The sequence below is a fragment of the Arvicanthis niloticus genome, chromosome 1, assembly GCF_011762505.2.
Source record: "Arvicanthis niloticus isolate mArvNil1 chromosome 1, mArvNil1.pat.X, whole genome shotgun sequence".
NCBI lineage: Eukaryota > Metazoa > Chordata > Mammalia > Rodentia > Muridae > Arvicanthis > Arvicanthis niloticus.
In genome coordinates, this window is record NC_047658.1 from 8494906 (window position 1) to 8517831 (window position 22926).

The window sequence follows — 22926 nt, forward strand, 5'->3', positions numbered from 1 at the left end:
ATCTGGCCATATTCCAAGTAAAGGATGCAGGCTGTAGGACTTGATGGAGTTTAGAAGAACTTGTAGCTATTTCTTACCAGTCTTAGATCACCATTTCACAAATGAGGAAAACTACAGAGCAGAGAGAGCATCTGAGTATTTTAATACAACTGAAGTAAGGAATAGAGGTGTTGTTTTCTCCGCATTTGTCCATATGTAGGACTGTAGAATAAGCATATGGAAGCATTATGGTGAACAGACTGGAACACAGTGGAACACATTATATTAACATATTCTTTTAATGATATAAAACCTCTTATGCCAGGTCAGTTACATGTATGGACAAACAAAATTAGCTGTAACATCCACAGAATGTTCTAGAAGACTGCTAAGACTTTGTCATACTTGGACACTATGAACCTTCAGATGATGGGTGAGGTGTGAGTGTTGTCTAAAGGCCTTCTTACACTCCTTACATTCATAGGGTTTCTCGCCAGAATGGATTCTCAGATGTTGGATAAGAGAAGAATTAAGTCGAAAGGCCTTCCTACATTCTTTGCACTCGAAGGGTTTTTCACCGGTATGAATGCTCTGGTGTAGAGTAAGTTTCTGTCGCAATCTAAAAGACTTCCCGCAGTCCTTACATGTGTAGGGCTTCTCTCCAGCATGAATACTCTGATGCTGTGTGAGCTGTGAGAGGAGTCTGAAGGCCTTCCCACACTCTTTACAGTCATAGGGTTTAACCCCAACATGGACACTCTGATGTGACATCAGCTGTGAGTACCGACTGAAGGCCTTCCAGCACTCCTTGCATTCGTATGGCTTTTCTCCAGTATGGATTCTGTGGTGGAGAATAAGATGGTAACCCCGACTGAAGGTCTTGCCACACTCATTACACTCATAGGGCTTCTCCCCAGTGTGGATTCTCTGATGGAGCGTTAGCTGCTGCCGAACTCTAAACGCCTTCCCACAGTCCTTGCACTCATATGGCTTCTCCCCAGTGTGAAGTTTGTGATGCACCCTAAGGCCAGAGCCACACAAAAAGTCTTTCCCACACTCTTTACACTCATAGAGTCTGCCAGCGACATTAAGCTTCTGATGGCGAGTGAGGTGCGCATACTGCCTGAAGGCCTTCCCACACTCTTGACACACATAGGGCTTCTCCCCAGTGTGGATCCTCTGATGGAGAGTAAGTTGTCCTCGTACCCTGAAGGCTTTCCCACATTCTTTACATGCGTAGGGCTTCTCACCGGTGTGAAGCTTCTGATGTGCTCTGAGGTCGGGGCCATATACGAAAGCTTGCCCACACTCCTTACATTCACGCAGGTTCTCACCAGAATGCAGTCTCTGGTGCCTGGTAAGGTGTGCGGTCTGCCTGAAGGCCATCCCACACGCCTTACATTTGTAGGGCTTCTCGCCAGTGTGAATTCTCTGGTGAAAAGAGAGCTGCTGGCGGACTCTAAAGGCCTTCCCACATTCGTTGCACTCGTAGGGTTTCTCCACAAAATGGATCCTCTGATATGCAGTCAATGAGCGCTTTTTGTAGGGGGACATTCTTTCAGATGTGTGCTTCACTTGACTGAGAGACCCCTCCCGAGAGTCCGCTTGTCTTTCCTGCTTTCTTCCTGACTCCCATTCATTGTTTAAAAGGAGGCTCTTCAGGCCACTGTCCCCAACCCTTTCCATTATCTTCCACTGGGATAAATTCATTCCATAAACACCATTTTCTGAGAGCAACTGGTCGGTCTCATCCTTAGTTTCCAAATCTGGAAGAAAGCAAAAAGCAAACACGTGCTGTTTTCTTTTTCTAAAGAAGTAAACTTTCTACATTAGAAATAGGAGACACTGAAGGTTATAGCCAACCAAGCTCAAAACAGTCTCATGTAATTCAGGGAGCAAAGGAGACTATGTGGCAGATGAGATCATATAAGACAGAGTGGTAATTAAGCAAGCGGTTTTAGTTACTGGTTCAGGGACTGAGGTGTGGATCAAACGTACTGCAGAGCTTACTACAAACACCATTTAAAGCTGGGAGTAGTGGCACATGTCTCTAATCCCAACACTTGGGAGGCAGCAGGAGGTGGATCTAAGTGAGTTTGAGGCCAGACTGATCTACAGAGGGAGTTCTAGGACAGCCAGAGCTACTCAGTGAGACGCTGTCTCAAAAACAAAACAAAACAAAAAACGAAAAGCAAAAAAGCAAATAAACAACAATAATAAAAACCCAAATATTATTTAAATACCATCAAAACCACCTGAGTAAGACTATAACTTTGGTTTCCACTTTTCATGTTTTGTTTGTATGTGTGATAGCACTTGTATGTATTACATATTTTGCATGTGTGTGGGGACACACTGGTGGAGGCCTGAGAATGATGTCAGGAATCACCCTCAATTTATCATTCATCTTACTCCTCAAGACTGGGTCTTTCAAACAAACCCAGAGTTTACTGATATGGCTAGTCTTGCCTGCCAGCTTGCTCCAGGCAATCCTGGCTGTGCCTTCCGCCTTTGTCCAGATGCATCTGTGATTCAACAGATGAAAGGCAGGCCTTCCTGGAGCTTCCCTAGCTCACTAAACAGACACCCCAGAGACAAAGGTTACCATAAATCTCTTGAGCAGCATTTTTTAAAGATTTATTTATTTTTTTATTTCATGTGCATTGGTATTTTGACTGCATGCATGTCTGTGTGAGGTGTCAGATGCCCTGGAACTTAAGGTATAGACAGTTGAGAATTGTGATGTGGGTGCTGGAGATTGAACGCAGGTCTTCTGGAAGAGCAGCCAGTGCTCTTAACTGCTGAGCCATTTCTCCAACCCAAGCCTCCTGAGCAGTTTTTTGACCATGAACAGAATACCAGCATTGAGGTGACTCCACAGAGTTCTTCTTAAAACCACCTTTCTTTCCACTCGTTTACCCAGGGATTAAAGCCCCACCTAAAGCCCCTTCCCTTTATCGTATCAGTGTGTAAGATGGCATCCAGGGCTAGAGAGACAGCTCAGCAGTGAAAAGCATGCTGTTTTTGGAGAGGACCCAGATTCCATTCCTAGCACTCACACAGTGGCTCACAACCACTTATATGTCCAGTTCCAGGAGATACAATGTTCTCTGCTGGCTTCCTTGGGCATCAGACACACATGGGATACACAGACAAACATGCAGGTAAGAAAATAATCTATCTGCATGAAATACATGCATCTCAGTCTGAAATCAGAAACTACACATTTTCTCCCAAGCATTCTGCATAAGGGACACTGAGCCGATCTAATATTTATTATAGGCTTCTTCAGGAAGTGACTACAAATTAATTTCAGAGTATAGTTGTTTGTAGGTCAGGCTTTATTAGTGCCAGACCCTTTGGACTATCTCAGATTTTGGATCCTTTGCATAGAATATTACCATCATGGTCTTATTTCACTGAAAAAGTAAAACATAAAAAATATGGCACCATCTCTCCATTACCCCAGCAAACCTATATGCTGCTCTGCTCCCAGGCACAATGATCATGCATTCACTCTTTGAAACGTTAAGTACCATCAAGCCTTTGTCATTGTGTCTACACAGCCATAGAAAAGTAGCTAAGAGAGACACTCTCTTCTGATTCCTTCAGGCACCAGGCACACGTGTGGTGTACACACACACATGCGGGTGAGACACTCATGCTTCCCTGGCTGATGATGCAGTAGTACAGAGGAATGCCTGCCTAGAGCAGAGACCAGGTTCCGTCTCAGCACCACAAATGGGGAAACCCACAAACACGGCAAAGCTTTCCGAGGCCACAGCACTCTGCTCTTCCTCTGCTGGCTCCTTCCTCTATTACAGCTGCCATTCTGCTCGCAATTACGTGGAGCAGCTGCACTTGCCGTACTTGTCACAATGGCCGGCTCAATGCCCAGCTATCCAGTATGCCTCATTTTCAACTAGTTGGTGTTCCCCAAGCCTGACAGACAGTTCTCACCTGGACATCTTTTCCTCACAACCTTCCAGGGCTCTTTCCCTTGCTCCAGTAAGGAAATCACATCTGGCTTAGAAATGAAGCATCCTGCTTAAAAGAAAAGAAACATGAGGTAATGAGGAAATTAAAAGTAAATTCAAAATTTCTTTAGTTCATTTTAGTGAAATGTATTACAAAGTAAAGGTTAGCATGATATCCGACAAAGTCCTTAAAGAAGGTAAAGACGGTTGAAGAACATTCACATTAGGGTTATCAGTGTAGCACTGGGCAATCGACCTATGCTCCAGTTTCTTTATCTGTAAAGGAGCAGCAGTCACAGTGTCTAGTACAGGGGCTGGAGAGACACTCAGTGGTTGAGAGCACATGCTCTTGCAGAGGTCCTGAGTTCAGTTCCCAGATCCCACAACTCATATCAGCCTGTACCTCTAACTCCAGGGGAATCTGCCACCCTGTTCTGGCTTCCTCAGGTACTGCAGTCACATGCACACACCAAAACACACAGACACGTATTGAAAAAAAAGATCATTAAAAAATTGTTTATTATAGCTGGGTATGGTGGATCAAGCACTTGGGGTCTGAGGCAGGAGGGTGCTAAAGTTGAGTTTGAGGTCAGTCTGGGATACAGATATACTGTTTCAATAATAATAATAATGATGATAAATGTCTATTTCATGGAATCATTGTAATTATATTAATATATATGTATACCTAAGCACAACCTAACTCAACTATGTATATTCTTTTGTTTGTTTGTTTGTTTTTGTTTTTTTCGAGACAGGGTTTCTCTGTGTAGCCCTGGCTGTCCTGGAACTCACTCTGTAGACCAGGCTGGCCTCAAACTCAGAAATCCGCCTGCCTCTGTCTCTCAAGTGCTGGGATTAAAGACGTGTGCCACCACCACCCGGCAACTATGTATATTCTATTAGCTATTAATATTATTACTTTGCTGAGAGGAAAACAATTAGTTTCTTAAGAGATGTTTACTGATATTTCTTTTTTTCCTTTGTGTGGGTGTTTGTATATCTACTGTGTTGTGTTTGGTGTGATGTGTGCACTGGTTGGTGTGGATCTGTGCATATGTGCACGTGTGTGTGCATGTTTGTGCACACGCATGTGGGGACCAGAGATTGACATCTATTGTCTGTCTGTCTGCCTTTCTTTCTTTTCTTTTCTTTCTTTCTTCCTTCCCTTCTTTCTTTCTTCCTTTCTTTCTTTTCTTTTCTTTCTTTCTTCCTTCCTTCCTTTCTTTCTTTCTTTCTTTCTTTCTTTCTTTCTTTCTTTCTTTCTTTCTTTCTTTCTTTTTGGCTTTTTGAGACAGGGTTTCTCTGTGTAGCCCTGGCTGTCCTGGAACTCACTCTGTAGACCAGGCTGGCCTCAAACTCAGAAATCTGCCTACCTCTGCCTCCCAAGTGCTGGTATTGTCTTTCTTTAATTGCTCTCTTTCATATTTATTATTTGTGTGTGTGTGTGTGTGTGTGTGTGTGTGTGTGTGTTCAGAGGATAACTTTCAGGAGTGGGTCTCTCCTTTCACCTGGATGAGGCAGTGTCTCTCTCATTTCTGCTGTGCTGTGACCCAAGCTAGTTGACAAGCTTCTGGGTGATTCCTCTGTTTCCACCTTCCATCTCACCATGAGAGGGACACAGATTCATGTCACTGCATCCAGTCTTGCTATATAAGATCCAGGAACTGAACTCGGGTTGCTGGGGTTATGTTTCTTCTGCTCCCAGCCACTGAGCTGTTTCTTTGGCCTTCCAACTTATTTTCTGAAATAAGATCCTTCATTAAACTTGAAGGTCACTGGTGTGGCTGGGCTGACCTACCAATAAGCTTCTCTGTGTCCTGACCCAAGACCTGGGTTACAGAAGTGTGAGGCCACCACTGTCTTTGCACATGGGTCCTGAGCATCCTAATCGGGCACTCATGCTTGATGGCAAACAGCTTCCCAACTGAACCCTGATCCCAGCCTCACCTACTTCTATTTCTTACAATATTTTCAAACTTCAGCCATAAAAGTTGGTAAGACTGGGCTGAAGTGATAGCTCAGCAGGTAAGAACACTGACTGATCTTCAAGAGGTCCTGGGATCTAGTCTCACACCCATGTTGAGTTCACAACTGTTACTTTCATTCTAGGACATCTGGCACCTTCACATAAACATGCACATAAGATAAATAAAGCTTTAAAAAATAAAAAAAAAAATTATTAAGGCTGGTGAGATGGCTCAATGGTTAAGAGCACTGACTGCTCTTCCAGAGGTCCTGAGTTCAATTCCCAGCAACCACATGGTGGCTCACAACCATCTGTAATAGGATCTAATACCCTCTTCTGATGTGTCTGAAGACAGCTACAGTGTACTCATATACATAAAATAAATTAAAAAAAATTTTTTTTAAAAAACTTGGTAAAAGTGACAGTTTGTTAACAAAGGTAAGGGACTGGGTCACCCTGTAAACAAATCCTGGTGACGTCACTTACCACTGCATAAACTATATACATTCTTTTGATAGAGACAAAGTAAGAAACAAGGCATAGCTGTTTTCCTTATAGGAATACCAACAATGAAACAGCTTAAGCAATTTGGAGTTCAAAAACCAAGTGATGGCCAGTGGGGTGGTTGAGCAGGTAAAGACACTTTTCAGTCAAGCCTGATGATATGAATTTAGTCCCCAAAGCCCACATGGTGAGAGGGGAGAGCCCTCTGATCTCCACATGTCACTGCACAGACGTGGCTCCCTCCCCATCTGCATAAATAAAGATGTGAAAAATGAAATCTGAGCCAGGCTGTGGTGGTGTGTACCTTTAATCCCAGCACTCAGAAGACAGAGCCAAGTAGATCTCTATGAGTTCGAAACCAGCCTGGTCTACAGAGCTAGTTCCAGGACAGCCAAGGCACAGAGAGACCCTGTCTCAAACAAACAAACAAACAAACAAACAAAGCAAAGCAAAACAAAGCAAAACAAAAAGTGAAATCTGTTTTCTTTGATATAATAAGGCTATTATTCACCTACATTTAAAATCTAGCTCCTAGCTGGCCCTGCCACTCATCTGCTGTGAGGTGGCATGGATGCAGGGGTAATGCCCTCCCCCCGCCAACCATCCACCCCTCACAACCTGGGGCAATTAGGAGAATGGGCCCTGCCTGGGCAACACAGTGGGGCTGGCTCTGATGGCAAAGGCATGGTGAGCTAGCCCCAAGGGTGTGAGAGGGTAGAGAGTTGGTCCAGCCCCTGGAAGGCTGCAGTACACGGGAGACTGGGCCCCGCTCTTGATTGGGCAGCACAGTGGAGCAGTGGGTGCGGGTGAGCTGGCTCCCAAGGCATTAGGGCAGGAGAGCTGACCCTGCCTCTTGTGGATGGCAGCCTGGGGTGGCCTAGCTGGAGCAGAGCTGGAGAGCTCCCCCTGGTGGTGTAGATAAGGAAAAGCCAGTGGGCTGACCAGCTCAGCTACCACCCAGGCCCAAATCCAGGGCTCTGAGTTGGCCCATTCCAAAAATCTAGATCATCTGTGGACAGTTGGGACCCATGAAAGAGCCAGTCCTACTAATCCAAAGATGCAGGATCTCCATGACACAGGGCAACAATAGGACATCTGAGAGAAACCCCTCCCAGTGAGGATCCAGTATTGATGGTGTCACAAACACAAGAGATTTCAAACCAGACCAATGACTCATTGCAATGACCATTTACAAGTGAAGATGTGTGGACAGAGGGATATACTGTGGGATACACTGTGACACACTACAGCTTCCAGGATAAGATGCTTTCTATGTTTTGTGTGTGTGTGTGTGTGTGTGTGTGTGTGTGTGTGTGTGTGTGTAGCAGTTTGTGTTCTCATGCTAATTATGTTACCCAAAAACCTGTTTGAAGTATCCCACACATAGGACTAAAGGAAGCCAGTTGGTTTTTGACTGGTCAGTATAGTTACCAGAGGCCAATGACTGGGCAGGGAGACAGAGGCAGGGCTTTTAGGATTCCTGGGAAGAGACTGGGGAAGGAGGAAGAGGGGATTTCACCATGATGAGGGCTTAAGAGACTAACTATGACAGAAAGGTGCAGGAGGGAGACACAGCCAGCATGTAGGTACAGGGGGAAAACGGCCCAAGGAGGGCTGCCCAGCAGGGTCCAGGGCAGCAAAGATGAAATATAGATTTAGGAATATCAGAGGGGAGTGTTAGCCACGTGGAGTTAGGGAGTGGCCCAGCTATTGAGCTATTTAAGGTATTTAAAATATAAGGCTGTGTATGTGTGTCTTTCATTCGTGAATCTAAAACCTGTGGGCTGGAGTAGAAAAGGCATGTGCACACGCCGGGAGTTTAGAGCAGATTAACAATTTACTGCTTCAGGTGTGTGTGTGTGTTTTATTTTGGGAGAGAGGCTGCAAGGGTAAAGGGTGGATATGAGGGGACAAGGGAGATGAACGGGACTGGGGTACATGATCTGAAACTCACAAAGAATCAATAAAAGACAGATGAGATGGCATAGGGTGAGGGCGCTTACTGCCAACCCAAGTTCATTCCAGAATGCATAGAGTGGAAGAGAGCCAATTTTCAAATTCTGTCCTCTGACCTCCACGTGCTTGCTACAGTACATGGATGGCCCTCCCACCAACACACTCAGTAATAGATACATACACAGATAAATGGTAGGTAGGTAGGTAGATAGATAGATAGATAGATAGATAGATGCAAAATCTAACAGTTTCTTGAAAGTTGTTCTGGAAATTTCCAGAGCCCATGGGTGTTGCAGAGAATACAAAGTTGCTAAAGACATACAAGGTTACCTAGTGAGACCACATTGTGGTAGTTCTCCATCATCACATCCTTGTACAAATTCCTCTGTTCTAAGTCCAGGTATTCCCACTCCTCCTGTGAGAAGGCTATGGACACCTCACTGAACATCACCGACACCTGGATGACAAACCACTGTTACAACTAAGTAGGAAAGAGAATTTAAAGCATTTTAAATCATAGTTTATAGAGAAAACAGGAAAGAGGCACCGTGGGAAGCATTTGTTTTGAGACAAAGTGTCCCCATGGAACTCACTCACTATGTCCCCAGGCTGGCCTCACAGGTTCCAGCAGCTTCTGCCTCCCAAGTGTTAGTATTAAAAGCATGCACCACCATGGCTCAGAAGTAGGCCAATATAGCAAGCAAAGCGGCTTAAGCTGGAGGTTATAAGATACAAAATGGAGTCCTGAAGCAAGGTTCTAATGTGTTCAAGAGGATGCCGTTGTTACTCTTTTCTCCGCCTCTTCTCCCTCAGCTTCCATCCTCTCTCCTGTATTTTTCATACAGGAATTATGGTTCTGAGCCATCATCTTCAGCTGCTATATACATTGCATACGTCAGTATGTCTGCAAAAGAAGATCTGATGCAGCTGAACCTGCCTCTGGTTCCAGCGCAACCACAGAGGCGCAATGACTGTGTGCTGCTTGGTCTCTGTCAATCTGACACAAGCCAGAGCTACCTCAGGACAGAGGGCCTCAATTAATAAACTGCCTCTATCACACGGGTCTGAGCATGTCTGCAGGACATTTTCTTGATTGATGTGTGTCAGGAGGACCTGGATTGTTGTATAAGAAAGATGGCTGAGCAAGCCAGGAGGAGCAAACCAGTAAGCAGCGCTCCTCCATGGTCTCACCCTCAGTCCTTGCCTCCAGATTCCTGCTTTGAGTCCCCATCCTGACTTCCCTTTATAATGGATGGCAAGCTGTAAAATGAAATAATAAACCCTTCCTTCCTCCTGTTGCTTTTTGGTCACGGTGTTTATCATAGCAACAGAGAGCTGCTGGGAGAGATTTGATGAACACTACAGGCAAGGGAGTCGGGAGTGAGAACTAGGGAAGGGATAGAGAGAATACCTTGTGTATTATATGGATACATCACCTGTCAATTAAAAAGCTTATGGCCTATGGCTTAGGCAGGAAATAGAGGTGGGACATCTGGAAGAAGAAAGGATTATGGGATAGAGCCAGGGCAGAAAGATCTGCCCAGGAAGACATGAGGAGATGGACACATGGTTACCTGAGCACAGGTAAACCAGCCACATGGCAGAATGTAGGTTAAAATAAATGGGTTATCTTCAGTTATGATCTAGTCAGAGAAGAGCCTAGCTATATGGCAGTATTTCTAGGCAAAAAAAATATGAACAGTTAACTCACACGGGCCATGGTTTAGAGACTCAACAACTCCTCAGTCTTCCTTGTTGTTTATTTCTCAGAAGAAGCAGAGTCCACTGAGGCCAGGGCTGGGGTAGGAAAACAAGTCCATGAGATTTTGCATCACAAATCCCCAGTGATCTCTCCATCTACAGCCACATCATCCTACCCAGTCTCCTTCAATTTCAAAAGCATACGTGGATTCCCCAGACTTAAGGAAAGAAAGTTCCAAGTACCAAGCCTGGCAGCCGTGACCACAGCCAAGAGCGGACTCTGTGCTGCTCTGATCCTCTTGCCTCCACCTGCAGAGATTATAGGCATGCACACTGTCCCTAACTTCTTATGAATGTTTTATGTTACATTGTATCTTCAGGATTGCTATTTAGTATATTATATTTATGCAGTTGATCAGAAAACCCACAATAAAATAAATTAAATCAGACTTGTGGAAACTGGAAGTTGGGAAGTAACATAGCTATATATGGAACCGTTAATCTTCCCAAAAAGCCAGCTCTCACTCAGGCCTACCCCAAGCTTGTGAACCCCGGAATCCCTGTTCCAATCACAGAGACTTGGCATTCATGATTCACTAGAAAACAGAAATAATATCAAACTACCAGGATATAAAATCTCACCTCAAGAGCGTCGATGCTCACATCATCAAGAATATGAAAAATGGACATTCTAACCAGTATGCTGAGGATCAAATTTAAAAGTGTCCACAAGTAGCATTTAATCCAGGAAAACTGTACAACTCACAAATTCAACTCTGGGAACAAAAGAAAATAATTATATATATGCTTATTGTGATGGTTTGTATATGATTGGCCCAGGGAGTGGGACTATTTGAAGGTGTGGCCTTGTTGGAGAATCTGTGTCACTGTGGATATGGGTTTAAGACCCTGGTCCTAGCTGCCTGGAAGCCAGTCTTCTCCTAGCAGCCTTCAGAAGAAGATGTAGAACTCTCAGCTCCTCCTGCACCATGCCTGCCTGGATGCTGCCATGCTCCCACCTTGATGATAATGGACTGAACCTCTGAACCTGTAAGCCAGCCTCAGTTAAATGTTGTTCTGTATAAGAGTTGCCTTGGTCATGGTGTCTGTTCACAGCAGTAAAACCCTAACTATGCTGGGCAGTGGTGATACACACCTTCAATCCCAGCACTTAGGAGGCAGAGGCAGGCGGATTTCTGAGTTCGAGGCCAGCCTGGTCTACAGAGAAACCCTGTCTCAAAAAACAAAACAAACAAACAAACACCTAACTGTGACACTCATCAAAGATGTACATCAAAGTAATATTGACAGGGCTGGTAGAATGGCTCAGCTGGTAAAGACACAGCCACCAAGACTGATGACCTGAGTTTCATTCCTAGAGTTCACATGGTAGAAGAGAATGATTCCCACAAATTGTTCTCTGACATTTACACACATTCTGTGGATGGACGCATTCATGAATACACATATAAATAAACACATACATACCTACATACACACACAAATACACACACACACACACAAATACACACACACAAATACACACATACACACACAAATACACACATACACACAAATACACACATACACACACAAATACACACACACAAATACACACACACACACACAAATACACACACACACAAATACACACATACACACACAAATACACACATACACACACAAATACACACATACACACACAAATACACACATACACACACGAAATCAGCTGAAAGGAGTACACCGAAAGATATTGTCCAAAACAGAAAAAAAAGTTGTAAAAAACCAAATATCCTTCAATAGAAAAGAGTCTAAGTAATATAGCACCAACAGGATAAAAAGAAAGCTGTCGTTTTAAAATGGTACATATCTTTAAGTGTCAAGATAGAACTGTGCTTGCTTCATATTGCTAACAAATTCAGGTAACTAAACCGTTGTACTATAATTCTGTACTTACATGTATTTATTCGTGTATATGATGTGTCGGGGTGGCTATACGGATGCTATGACACACATGTGGAAGTTGAAGATCAACTTTCAGGAGTCTGTTTTCTTCCATTATGTGGGTACTGGATCAAACTCAAGCCCTCAGGCTGGACAGCAAGCTCCTCTACCCACTGAACCATTCACCTGGCCGTCATTCCTTAACAAAAACAAACAAACAAACAAACAAACAAACCCAAGGGAATGAGGGCTAAAGAAATGGCTCAACGGTTAAGAGTGCACATTGCAGCTGGGATGTGGTGGCACAGGCCTTTAACCCCAGCACTCGGGAGGCAGAGGCAGGTGGATCTCTGAGATAGAACTATGGAACAGAGCAGCCTGGTCTACAGAGTGAGTTCCAGGACAGCCAGTGTTACACAGAGAAACTGTATCAAAAACTAAAACAAGGGGGCTGGAGAGATGGCTCAGTGGTTAAGAGCACTGACTGCTCTTCCAGAGGTCCTGAGTTCAATTCCCAGCAAACACATGGTGGCTCACAACCATCTGTAATGGGATCTGATGCCCTCTTCTGGTGTGTGTGAACACAGCAACTGTACTCACATAAAATAAATAAATAAATCTTTAAAAAACAACAAAACAAACAGAAACGAGTACATAGAGTATATATTCCTCTTACAGAAGATCCCAATTCAATTCCCAGCACCTCAACACGGCTCATAAACACCCTTAGCTTCAGTTCCCGGAGGACCCCATCCCATGCCTCTGGTCTCTGGGCATCAGGACTTACATGTATATACATATAACTAAATAAATAATAAAATATGTGGAGAGTAACTTTTATAAGCATCACCTGTCAATAAAAATAGGAGGGGAGGAGGGGCTGGAGAGATGGCTCAGTAGTTAAGAGCACTGGCTGTTCTTCCAGAGGTCCTGAGTTCAATTCTCAGCAACTACAAGGTGGCTTATGATCTATAAAGGGATCTGATGCCCTTTTCTGGCACACAGGTATATAGGCAGACAGAGCACTCACATACATTAAATAAATATTTTTAAAGATTTATTTATTATGTATACAGCATTTCTCCTGCGTGCATGCCTGCAGGGCAGAAGAAGGCACCAGATCTCACTAAAGTTGGTTATGACCCACCATGTGGTTGGTGGGACTTGAACTCAGGACCTCTGGAAGAGCAGCCAGTGCTCTTAACTGCTGAGCCATCTCTCCAGCCCCAAATAAATAAATCTTAAGAAAAGAAAAGAAAATTAAAGAAAAGGAATGGAAAGGAAAGGAAGGGAAAGGAGGTGGGACACTAGCAGGAAGAGAGGATTCTGGGAAATAGTGAGAGAATAAAAGGTGACACAGAGAGAGACCCTGGGAGAGACACTAAGGAAGAAGCAGGTCCGGACTGAAGGAAAGGTAACTAACCACGTGGAAGACACAGAATAGTTTGAATGGGTTAAATACATTACAAGCAAGTCAGGGAATGAACAAGTCAGGGCATTTAATAATACATAATTAGTCTCAGAGTCCTCATTTTGGGAGCAGAGGCTGGAAGGATAAACGAATTTATTATTTTTACAAAAAAATCAATCTTAAAAATAAACGTACATCACAATTAAGTAGATAGCCATACACACCACTCCCTTGGTGGAGGAATTGCCCCAAATCACCACACTAACAAACAGCTAATGTTTATTAAGCATTTGGTATTTATGAAGTATCAGCAACTGTTCTAAGAGCCCTCCAGCATAGTATTAAAAATAAAATCCAGTTAGAAAAATAAAGCTCAGCCGGGCAGTGGTGGCGCACGCCTTTAATCCCAGCACTTGGGAGGCAGAGGCAGGCGGATTTCTGAGTTCGAGGCCAGCCTGGTCTACAGAGTGAGTTCCAGGACAGCCAGGGCTACACAGAGAAACCCTGTCTCGAAAAAAAAAACAAACAAAAAAAAAAAACAAAACAAACAAAACAAACAAACAAACAAACAAAAAAAACAAAAAAAGAAAAAAGAAAAATAAAGCTCAATCTCCTTGGAGGGTTTTTTTTTTTTTTTTTTTTTTTTTTTGTACTGGAAAGCATGGAAAAGAAGTGCGTACATACACACAGACACTGGGTGGTGTGAGGAGATTTAAAAATAACAAATGTTCTGATCCACTAAAAAGTTAAAGTGCATTTCACAGACCAAAGAGGTACTATTTGATCCCCCATCTCTCCCCACCTCCCCGACTTTACCTTTTAAACAGGCAACAGCAATTTATTCCTCCCTTCCTGTCAGCGCTTAGAGGCAGGACTGGAGTAGGAGCGAATGTTAACATCCAAACTTCTCTTGGAGCCCTGTCCAGCCTGGTTAAATCAAAGCACAAGACACAACCAGTCTGTCACTATCATCCATCACTCACACACAGGAGAAAGTTCAGTTGTCCTTTCCTGGTACCTAAGAAAGGCCAGGGTAGCAGATGGCCAGGAAGTTTACAGTAGCTTCCTAGATGGATCCCACACAGACTGTCCAACCTGTGACTGTATCTGAGCATGTGCGGTGTGTTAGGGGTAACCCCAGGGAACCAGCCAAGGGTATGTGTGTTGGGGAGGCCAGGATGAGGTGGGGGACGTCGTTCAGATCTAACATTCTTCTTCCTAGACCGGGAGTTCTTTGCTTTGTTTGCTGGGAGTCTTGTGTGGTGCTCAGGTGAATGGCTGGGGACCGTTCATCTTTGGGACTGATGTGGCTACACCGCAGCCGACCCTGTGACCAGAATCACACAAACCACGACCTCGGCAACCTCGCTCACACAACCGCTCTGCACCCGGTTCACTTGCACAAATGCCATCACGCCCTGGCTTCCTGCCCGCACTCAGTCGCAGTGCCACCCCGACGCCCTGCCACGCCCAGCAGGCACAGCTCGCCCCACGACCCGAGGCGCGGCCCCAGTCTGAGGAGCGCGGGGCTTCCCTGTCCCCACCCCTTACCCCGCTCCCTGCAGCGCCTTCACTACGTTCAGGGGACCGGGACCCAGGCTCCGCTCAGCTGCCCCGCCCCACGCCGCTAAGGTGACACTAGCTGCTTCTTTGGGACCCCCGAGGGTTCACAAGGCGTTGCGCGGGGGCTGCTGGGAGGGACACCCACACGCACCAGTGCGCATGCGCCGCACCCACTGCGCGCTCCGTCTGGGGTAAGGACGGGGATAGGAGTAGGAGCTTTACTTTTAAGTATTTGAGGAAAGTATGGTTTTCTTTTGGAAATTTGTGTATTTAATATAATCATAGGTTTGTTGTGGAGGTGACTGCAAATGAGTCTGTCTTAGAATAAGATTTTAAAGGACATTGCTAACATGTAGTTTGTTTTTGCCGGGGTTCTTAGGTTAAGATGTTTTTTAGATTTGTGTGTACGGTTGTTTTGGCCAGTGTATGTGCGTGCACCACCTTCGTACCTGGTGCCCACGTAAGTGCTGAATAGAACCCGAGGGTCCGCTGCAAGAGCGGTTTTTCCAGCCGCAGAGGAGGGCGTTGTTCAGAAGATTTGAGAAACTCTAGACTAAGAAAAAGTAAGACCAGAGAAGCGGTATGGATAAAGCAGATAGCAAAAAACCAAAGAACCGGACAGATATTTTTATTTCTTAACCAGGGTTTTTTTTTTCCTTTGTTAAGAAAGACAAGAAACATAAGACAGCATAAGCACACTCTGATACCGCTAATTTGTTTGTTTGGTTTTGCTGTTTCATTTTTCTCTTCTAGTCACAAAAACATTTCTTTGCTTTACCTTAAAATTACGAGTTATTTTAAATGGCTAGGTGTAGCGGCACATGCCCTTGGTCCCAGGACTCGGAGGCAGGAGAATCTCTATGGAGCTAGTCCTATGTTTAAAAGCATCATCATAAAATTTTAAAAAGTGGAAAGCTATTTAGATATTAACTGTTCTTAGTTATTAGCTGTTCACCAGCTATAGCAGACCAGGTATTTGGCCTGCACGCTTTATGTTGTCAACCTCTAATCCAAAATAATAGCTAAGAATAGCTAAATACCTTAAGTTTCTGTATTTTTCAATCGTCAAAAAAATAAATAATAAAGTGGTTGAGTTGGTATGTGCCTGTAATCTCAACACTTTGAAGGCAAAAGGTCACTCAAAATTTGAGGCCAGCCTGAGCTACATAGTGAGTTCCAAGCCGGCCAAGGCTATGTAATAAGACCTGGTGTCAAGTACATAAAGTAAACATGATGGCTAAATTTTTGATCAATTGATCATCCTTAATTGTATCCTCTAATGGTTATATTCTCTAAGCCTTTCAATAAATAGGGATAATAATGAATACAAAGCAGTGGTTAGCACACAGACTGTCATCTGGCAGGCACAGCCCTAAGCACCATGAATCTTAACCGTAATGAAATACTGGAGCAGGTGGTATAATCACTTCCACCTGACAGTACCCACTACAAACAAGGGGTCCTAGCTGAGCATCCGCCTGCAGTCTCAGCACCTGAGTCTGGTCAGTTTGAGGCCAGAGTGGACTACATAGGAAGACCTTGTCCCAACAAACCAACCCACCGGCCAGACAGCACAATACTAGCATGAGGATTCGTGCTGGTTCTGGCTGCTGCAGGGCAGAACTGGGAAAATCAATTGAGCCCAAGAGTTTGAAACTGGCCAGGTGACATCTTGGGGCATATGAGATTAAACATACCTGCTGTCAAGGACAAGTTATCCTTTGGCCTCCGCAGGAGTAATGTACGCACACGCGCATACACACACACACACACACACACACACACACACACACACACACAACCTGATCTCAGGCAGAAACTTGCCATCTAATGAAGCGCAGGAGTAATGTACGCACACGCGCATACACACACACACACACACACACACACACACACACACACAACCTGATCTCAGGCAGAAACTTGCCATCTAATGAAGTGAACAACTGATTATGAGTACTCCTAGGGAAAATAGGGTCAAAAGGTGTTCTTGTTCTGTCTTATGTATGTTTAAATCTCCCATAAGAAAACTCATCTGTTTTATTTCTAGTTTTAAAATTAAGAGCATTTAAGCCAGAGAGATGGCTCAGTGGAACTTTCTGTTCACTCCCTCGGAACCACATGGTGGAAGGAGGGAACCAATTTCTCCTGTGACCTCCACACAAGGAGTGCTGCCCAAGCTGAAAGTTACAAAAATAAAATGTGTAGCTGGATATGACAGCACACACCTTTAATCTCAGCATTCACACCGGGAGGGAGAGGCAGGGGGATCTCTCTGTATGTGAGGCCAGCCTGGTCTACATAATGAGTTCCAGGATAACTGGGGTAATGTACAAAGACCCTGTCCCCCTAAAAAAAAAAAAAACCAAATAGACAGACAGACAGACAGACAGGGTTTAGGAGATGGCTCACTGGTTAAGAATACCAGTTGCTCTTAACAGAAAACGTAAGTTCCGTTTTCAGCATCCATATGGTGGCTCATAACCATGTAAAACCCCAATTCCTGGGGATTCAATGCCCGCATGAGTCAGAGGTACACACACACACACACACACACACACACACACACACACGGACACTCATACACATAAAACATCCAAAACATGGTATAAAGTATAAAGACACGCCTAGGAAGAATGTCCACTGGGGGACATATATTTTAGCATGTATCATGAAAAAATATCTAAAACAAGTCCAACAGGAGGCACTTAGAGTGATTCACCAGTAACACAATGAGGTACTGTCGAGGTGAGAGTCCTGTAATTGCTAATTTTTGCTGTTGTTGTTTTGGTTTTTCCAGACAAGGTTTCTCTGTATAGTAAGTAGTCCTGGCTGTCTTGGAACTTTCTAAGTAGACCAGGCTGAACTCTTGTCTCTCATGTGGAACCACAGAGCAACTGATCTTGACTGTCAACTTGAGATTTAGAATCACAGGTTATGTCTCAGGGAGTCTGGGGTAGGGTGGGAGAATGGGACGTTTTCAGACTGTTTACCTTTTGCGGTCCCAGTTCTGCAACACTGTATCCTCAAACTGTGAAAGCATTGAACTCCACAGCAAGATGGACAGAAAGGGAATCTCAATGCGGCAGGAAAAGGTTTACAGAGGCCTGATCTTCTTTTAACACCCACAAAGGGCAGATCTCAAACTCCGCTGATAAGACTTAACAGCTCATAAAAAAAAGATGTGTTTTCCATCTTTAATCCCAACACTTGGGAGGCAGAGGCAGCAGGATCTCTGGGAGGTCAAGGCCAGCTTGGTCTACAGAGAGAGTTCCAGGACAGACAGGGCTACACAAAGGAGCCCCTGTCTCACAAAAAGAAACAATCCCCCACCCCCTAAAAGTGCTTTCCAAAGGTCATCAGGTCATCTTGTCAAAGTCTGCGAATAAACTGATCTCAGGACTGGAGAGATGGCTCAGCAGTTAAGAGCACTGGCTACTCTTATAAAGGACCAGGGTTCTGTTCCTACCACTCACATGGTGGCTTAGAACCATTTGGAAACTGTTCCAGGGACTCTAATCCTTTCTTCAAGCCTCTAGGACACCAGGCACACAGGAGGTGCACAGACAGATCACTCAGGCACACAAAACAAAATAAATAAAACTTTAAACTGGTTAGCGCTAGTTGATACTTCCCAGAAGCCATCTCCATGAAGGATGTCAAGAACAGCAATTAGGCTATACTCACGTGGGCTTTAAGTGATGTATAACCTCATGTTCCTAGCACCCTTCTGTCCGTACATTATCCTCTCCATAAACCACCATACAACCTGACTTACTAAGAAAATGAATCTCTTAACTCTTTTCTTTCAGTTTTTCAAAGGCAGGGTTTCTGTGTGTAACCCTGGCTGTCCTGGAATTCTCTCTGTAGACCAAGCTGGCCTCTGCCTCCTGAATTCTGGGATTAAAGCCATGCACCACCACCCAGATAAATTCTTTAACTCTTAATCTTGTTACAAATGACACTTTCCTAGATGTCAGAAAGGAGCTGCTTTCTTAGCCATCTTTACAGGGGTTAGCTTGAGAGCCACCAAGATCCTACAGTCACTGAAAACCTATGACTCTCCCCCCACACTTCTCCTCTCAGTGTGCTTTAGCCCTTTTTCTCCTGAAGCACTTACTTCCCATTTCTAATAAATCCAACTCTGCTTGATATTTGGTGCCCTCTGAAATTCATTTCATAGTTGATGCCTTGAATGTTTGGTGTAGATGGAGGCCTCAGGAAAGAATCCCCTGATCGCTGTTAGTGTGGAACAGTGTTCAAATTGCTTTTATAAAGCATTTTGTCAAAACAACCAGTAACTCGTACAGTTCCTATTCACCATGGTGAAAGTTGTTCATGAACATAAAGACTCAAACTACCTTAAAAACATTAAGAATACTGTGGGTAGTGGTGGCGTACGCTTTTAATCTCAGCATTCAGGAGGCAGAGACAGGCAGATCACTGAGTTTGTGGCCAGCCTGGTCTACAGAGAGAACTTCAGGACAGCCAGTGCTACACAGAGAAACCCTGTCTCAAAGATACCTCCCTCAAAAAAGGAAAAAAAAATGTTAATGAAGCAATTATAAAAAAAAAAAAAAAAAAGGAAACAATGAAAACCATAAAATCACATTGCCATGTGGACTTATGTTTAAGATCAAAGCATTGTTTTCTTTTTAATTATTTGCCAGATTGAATAATCTGAGTCAAAAAAAAAAAAAAATACAAGCTGTTACTAAACAGCTTCCAGAATATACTACATTCATAGGGTGCTTCTCCAAAATGAATTTCTCTTCAGGTGAACAAGCGAGAGTCAACAGGTAAACTGTTTCTACATTCTTCGGTCTAGAGGGATTCTACAGATTCTCTGACAGTTCTGAGTCTTCCCATACACTGTGTATGTTCTGGTTCATCACCAATATAAGTTCTGATGCTGAACAGGCTGTGAGTTATAGTTAAAGTTCTTCCCACAATCCTCGTCTTCGTAAGCTTTCTTCCCACCGTGAATTCTGTGGTGACTGATGAGCTGTGAACTCTGAGAATAGGCTTTTCCACAAATCTTACACTCATACGGTTTCTCTCCAGTATGGATTCTCTGGTGTCTAGTGAGGTCAGAACCCGACCGGAAAGCCTTCTCACACTCCTTACACTCGTAGGGCTTCTCACCGGTGTGGATTCTTTGATGTTTAATAAGTTGGGAACTCTGACTAAAGGCATTGCCGCACTCCTTACATTCATAGGGTTTCTCTCCGGTGTGAATTCTCTGGTGTTGAGTGAAATTTGAACCACTACTAAAAGCCTTCCCACATTCTTTACATTCATAAGGCTTCTCGCCAGTGTGAATCCTCTGATGGCGAGTAAAATTTGAGCCACTACTGAAGGCTTTTCCACAGTCCTTACACTCGTAGGGTTTCTCACCTGTGTGAATTCTGTGATGTCGGGTCAGGTCTGAGCCGCAGATGAACGTTTTCCCACATTCCTTGCACTCAAAGGGTTTCTTTCCGGTGTGGATTTTGTGATGGTGAGTGAGCCCTGAGGGGTGTCTAAAAGTCTTGCCACAGTCCTTACACTCATACGGCTTCTCAATGGTGTGAATGATCTGATGGGTAGCAAACTGGGAGCCATGCTTATAGTGTTCCCTGTTCTCTTTACTTGCACAGTATTTCTCTTTATTCTTAATAATCTGCTGCAGCCTGAAGGATGGATACTGACTGAGAGTGGGCACGTCTTCACAGTTGATGATCAGTTCACTGAACTGTCTCTCCTGAGATCCGCGCTGTCGCTCACAGTGGCCATTCCATTCCCGGGCACTGCTGAGACTGGAGCGTTGAGGGTCCTGCCTCGTGAGCTTCCTCATGATCTCCCACTGCGCTGTCTCTATCTCAAACAGCTCCTTCTTCAGGAATAACTTCTGGGCCTCACATCTTGACTCCAGGACTAAAAAAAAAAAACAATGAGAGCAACCACTCACATTTCTGTTGTTTGGTAGACATGATGGAAACCTGGGAGATCTAATTGACTTTTGAGAACTAGGTAAAGGTTAGCAAGGCACGGTGGCGGACATCTGTACCCTCAGCACTGAGGACACAAAAGCAGGAGCACCGAGAGTCAGAAGTCATCCTAAGTTTGAAGTCATCTGGGTTTTATGAGATTCTGTATTAAGAATTTAAAAAAACAAACAAACACAAAATCAAGGCTGGAGAGATGGCTTACCAGTTAAGAGCACTAACTGCTCTTCCAAAGGTCCCAGGTTCAATTCCCAGCACCCACATGGTGCCTCACAACTATGTCTAACTCCAGTTCTAGAGGATCTGTTATCCTCACAAGACACACATGCAGGCCAAACACCAATGCACATAAAAAAATAAATAAATCACTTAAAAAAAAAAAAAAAAAAAAAAAAAAAAATCCACCCAGGTTTGGTAGCATACACCTTTAATCCCAGCATCATTTGGGAGAGGCAGGCAGATTTCTGTGATTTCAAAGCCTGTGAAATCAAAAGGGCTTCATAGAGAAACCCTGCCTTGGAAAAAAAAAAATTAAAAATATCTAAATCTGGAAATACGGCTCAGTGGTTAGGAATACTTGCTGTTCTAGCAAAGGACCCAGGTTCTGTTCCCAGGACCCCTATTGTAGTCACAACTGTCTGTAACCCCCATTCTAGACTAATAGAGGCCCTTTTCTGGCCTTCATGGACACCATGTGTACCACATGCATACATGCAGGTAAAACCTTACATATATGAAAAGTTTTAAAAGATTTAAACTAAATAAATCGAAGCCAGGTGTGATGATGCACACCTTTGACTCCGGTACTGGAGGCAGAAGCAGGCAGATCTTTAAGTTCAGGACTAGCCTGGTTTATAGGGGAAGTTCTAAGACAGCCAGGGCTACACAGAGAAAACCTATCTTGAGTAATCAAAGAAAAGAAGAATGGAAAAAAGGGAAGGAAGGAGGGAGGGAGGGAAGAAGGAGTGAGAGAGAGAGAAAAATCAATGAATAAAGGGGTCAAAGAGTAGGCTCAGCAGTTAAGAGCATTAGGTCTTGCAGAGGTGCAGAGGACCCAGGTTCAACTCCCAGTACATACATGGTGGCTCACAACTGACTATAACTCCAGTCCCAGGAGATCCAATGCCCTCTTCTGACCTCTGCAGGTACCAGGCATGTACAGGGTACACATATACACACATACATAGAAGCAAAATAGTCATACAATTTTTCTTTTTTTTTGAGACAGGGTTTCTCTGTATAGCCCTGGCTGTCCTGGAACTCACTCTGTAGACCAAGCTGGCCTCAAACTCAGAAATCCGCCTGCCTCTGCCTCCCAAGTGCTGGGATTAAAGGTGTGTACCATCACCGCCCGGCCATACATATTTTTTTGTGTTTTGAGACAAGGTTTCTCTATGTGGCTCTGGCTGTCCTGGAATTCACTCTGTAGACCAGGCTGGCTTTGAACTCACAGAAATACACCTGTCTCTGCCTTTCTGGTGCTGAAATTAAAAGCATTCACCACCACTACCCATCGTGAAATAAAAAATAAATTTTTTTTTAATCAAAAATAATATAGATGAGAAATCCCTGGTGAGGTGGCTCACACTTGTAATCTCAGGACTCCTGGGGCGAAGGGGAAAGGCGCTATGAGTTCAAGTCAGCCTGAGCTACACAGTGAGTTCTAGGCAAGTCTGGGTTACAACAAGAAACCCTATCTCAATAAAACAAAACAAGATGAGAAAGTAAGACTACAGGGCGAGGACATAGGAGTGCCTCTGTGAACTACATGGTATAGAGGAGGTGTTCAAACCCACTGTGGAATAAGTCTTAACACTGAGGGAAAACTCCACCTAAGGCTCTGACGCCCTCGTCCAGTCTCCATGGGCACTACATCCTCTGACGAGGACATACATGCAGGCAACGCACACATACTCTGAAACTTTAGGTTAC

General features: G+C 44.1%; 1 protein-coding gene across 5 annotated transcripts in view; it reads right to left on the reverse strand.

Annotated features, from left to right (window-relative positions):
* Positions 1 to 259: 259 nt before the first annotated feature.
* Zfp82 (ZFP82 zinc finger protein) overlaps positions 260 to 22926 on the reverse strand; it is a 30971-nt gene continuing 8304 nt past the window's right edge. The window contains exons 1-9 of one of the 5 annotated variants that reach the window (XM_076931485.1): positions 14996 to 15152; positions 14261 to 14371; positions 12047 to 12232; positions 10729 to 10862; positions 10330 to 10395; positions 10097 to 10182; positions 8716 to 8842; positions 3940 to 4026; positions 260 to 1745 (exon numbers count right to left, since the gene is read on the reverse strand). In XM_076931485.1, the coding sequence (XP_076787600.1) occupies positions 379 to 1745; positions 3940 to 4026; positions 8716 to 8842; positions 10097 to 10105 (1590 nt within the window). In that variant the 5' untranslated portion in view covers positions 10106 to 10182; positions 10330 to 10395; positions 10729 to 10862; ... (1 more) ...; positions 14261 to 14371; positions 14996 to 15152 and the 3' untranslated portion in view covers positions 260 to 378. Of the gene's footprint in view, positions 1746 to 3939; positions 4027 to 8715; positions 8843 to 10096; positions 10183 to 10329; positions 10396 to 10728; positions 10863 to 12046; positions 12233 to 14260; positions 14372 to 14995; positions 15153 to 17813; positions 20924 to 22926 lie in introns of those variants that run through there. The other 4 variants (XM_034497707.2, XM_076931483.1, XM_076931493.1 and 1 more) reach the window with 4 other exon arrangements.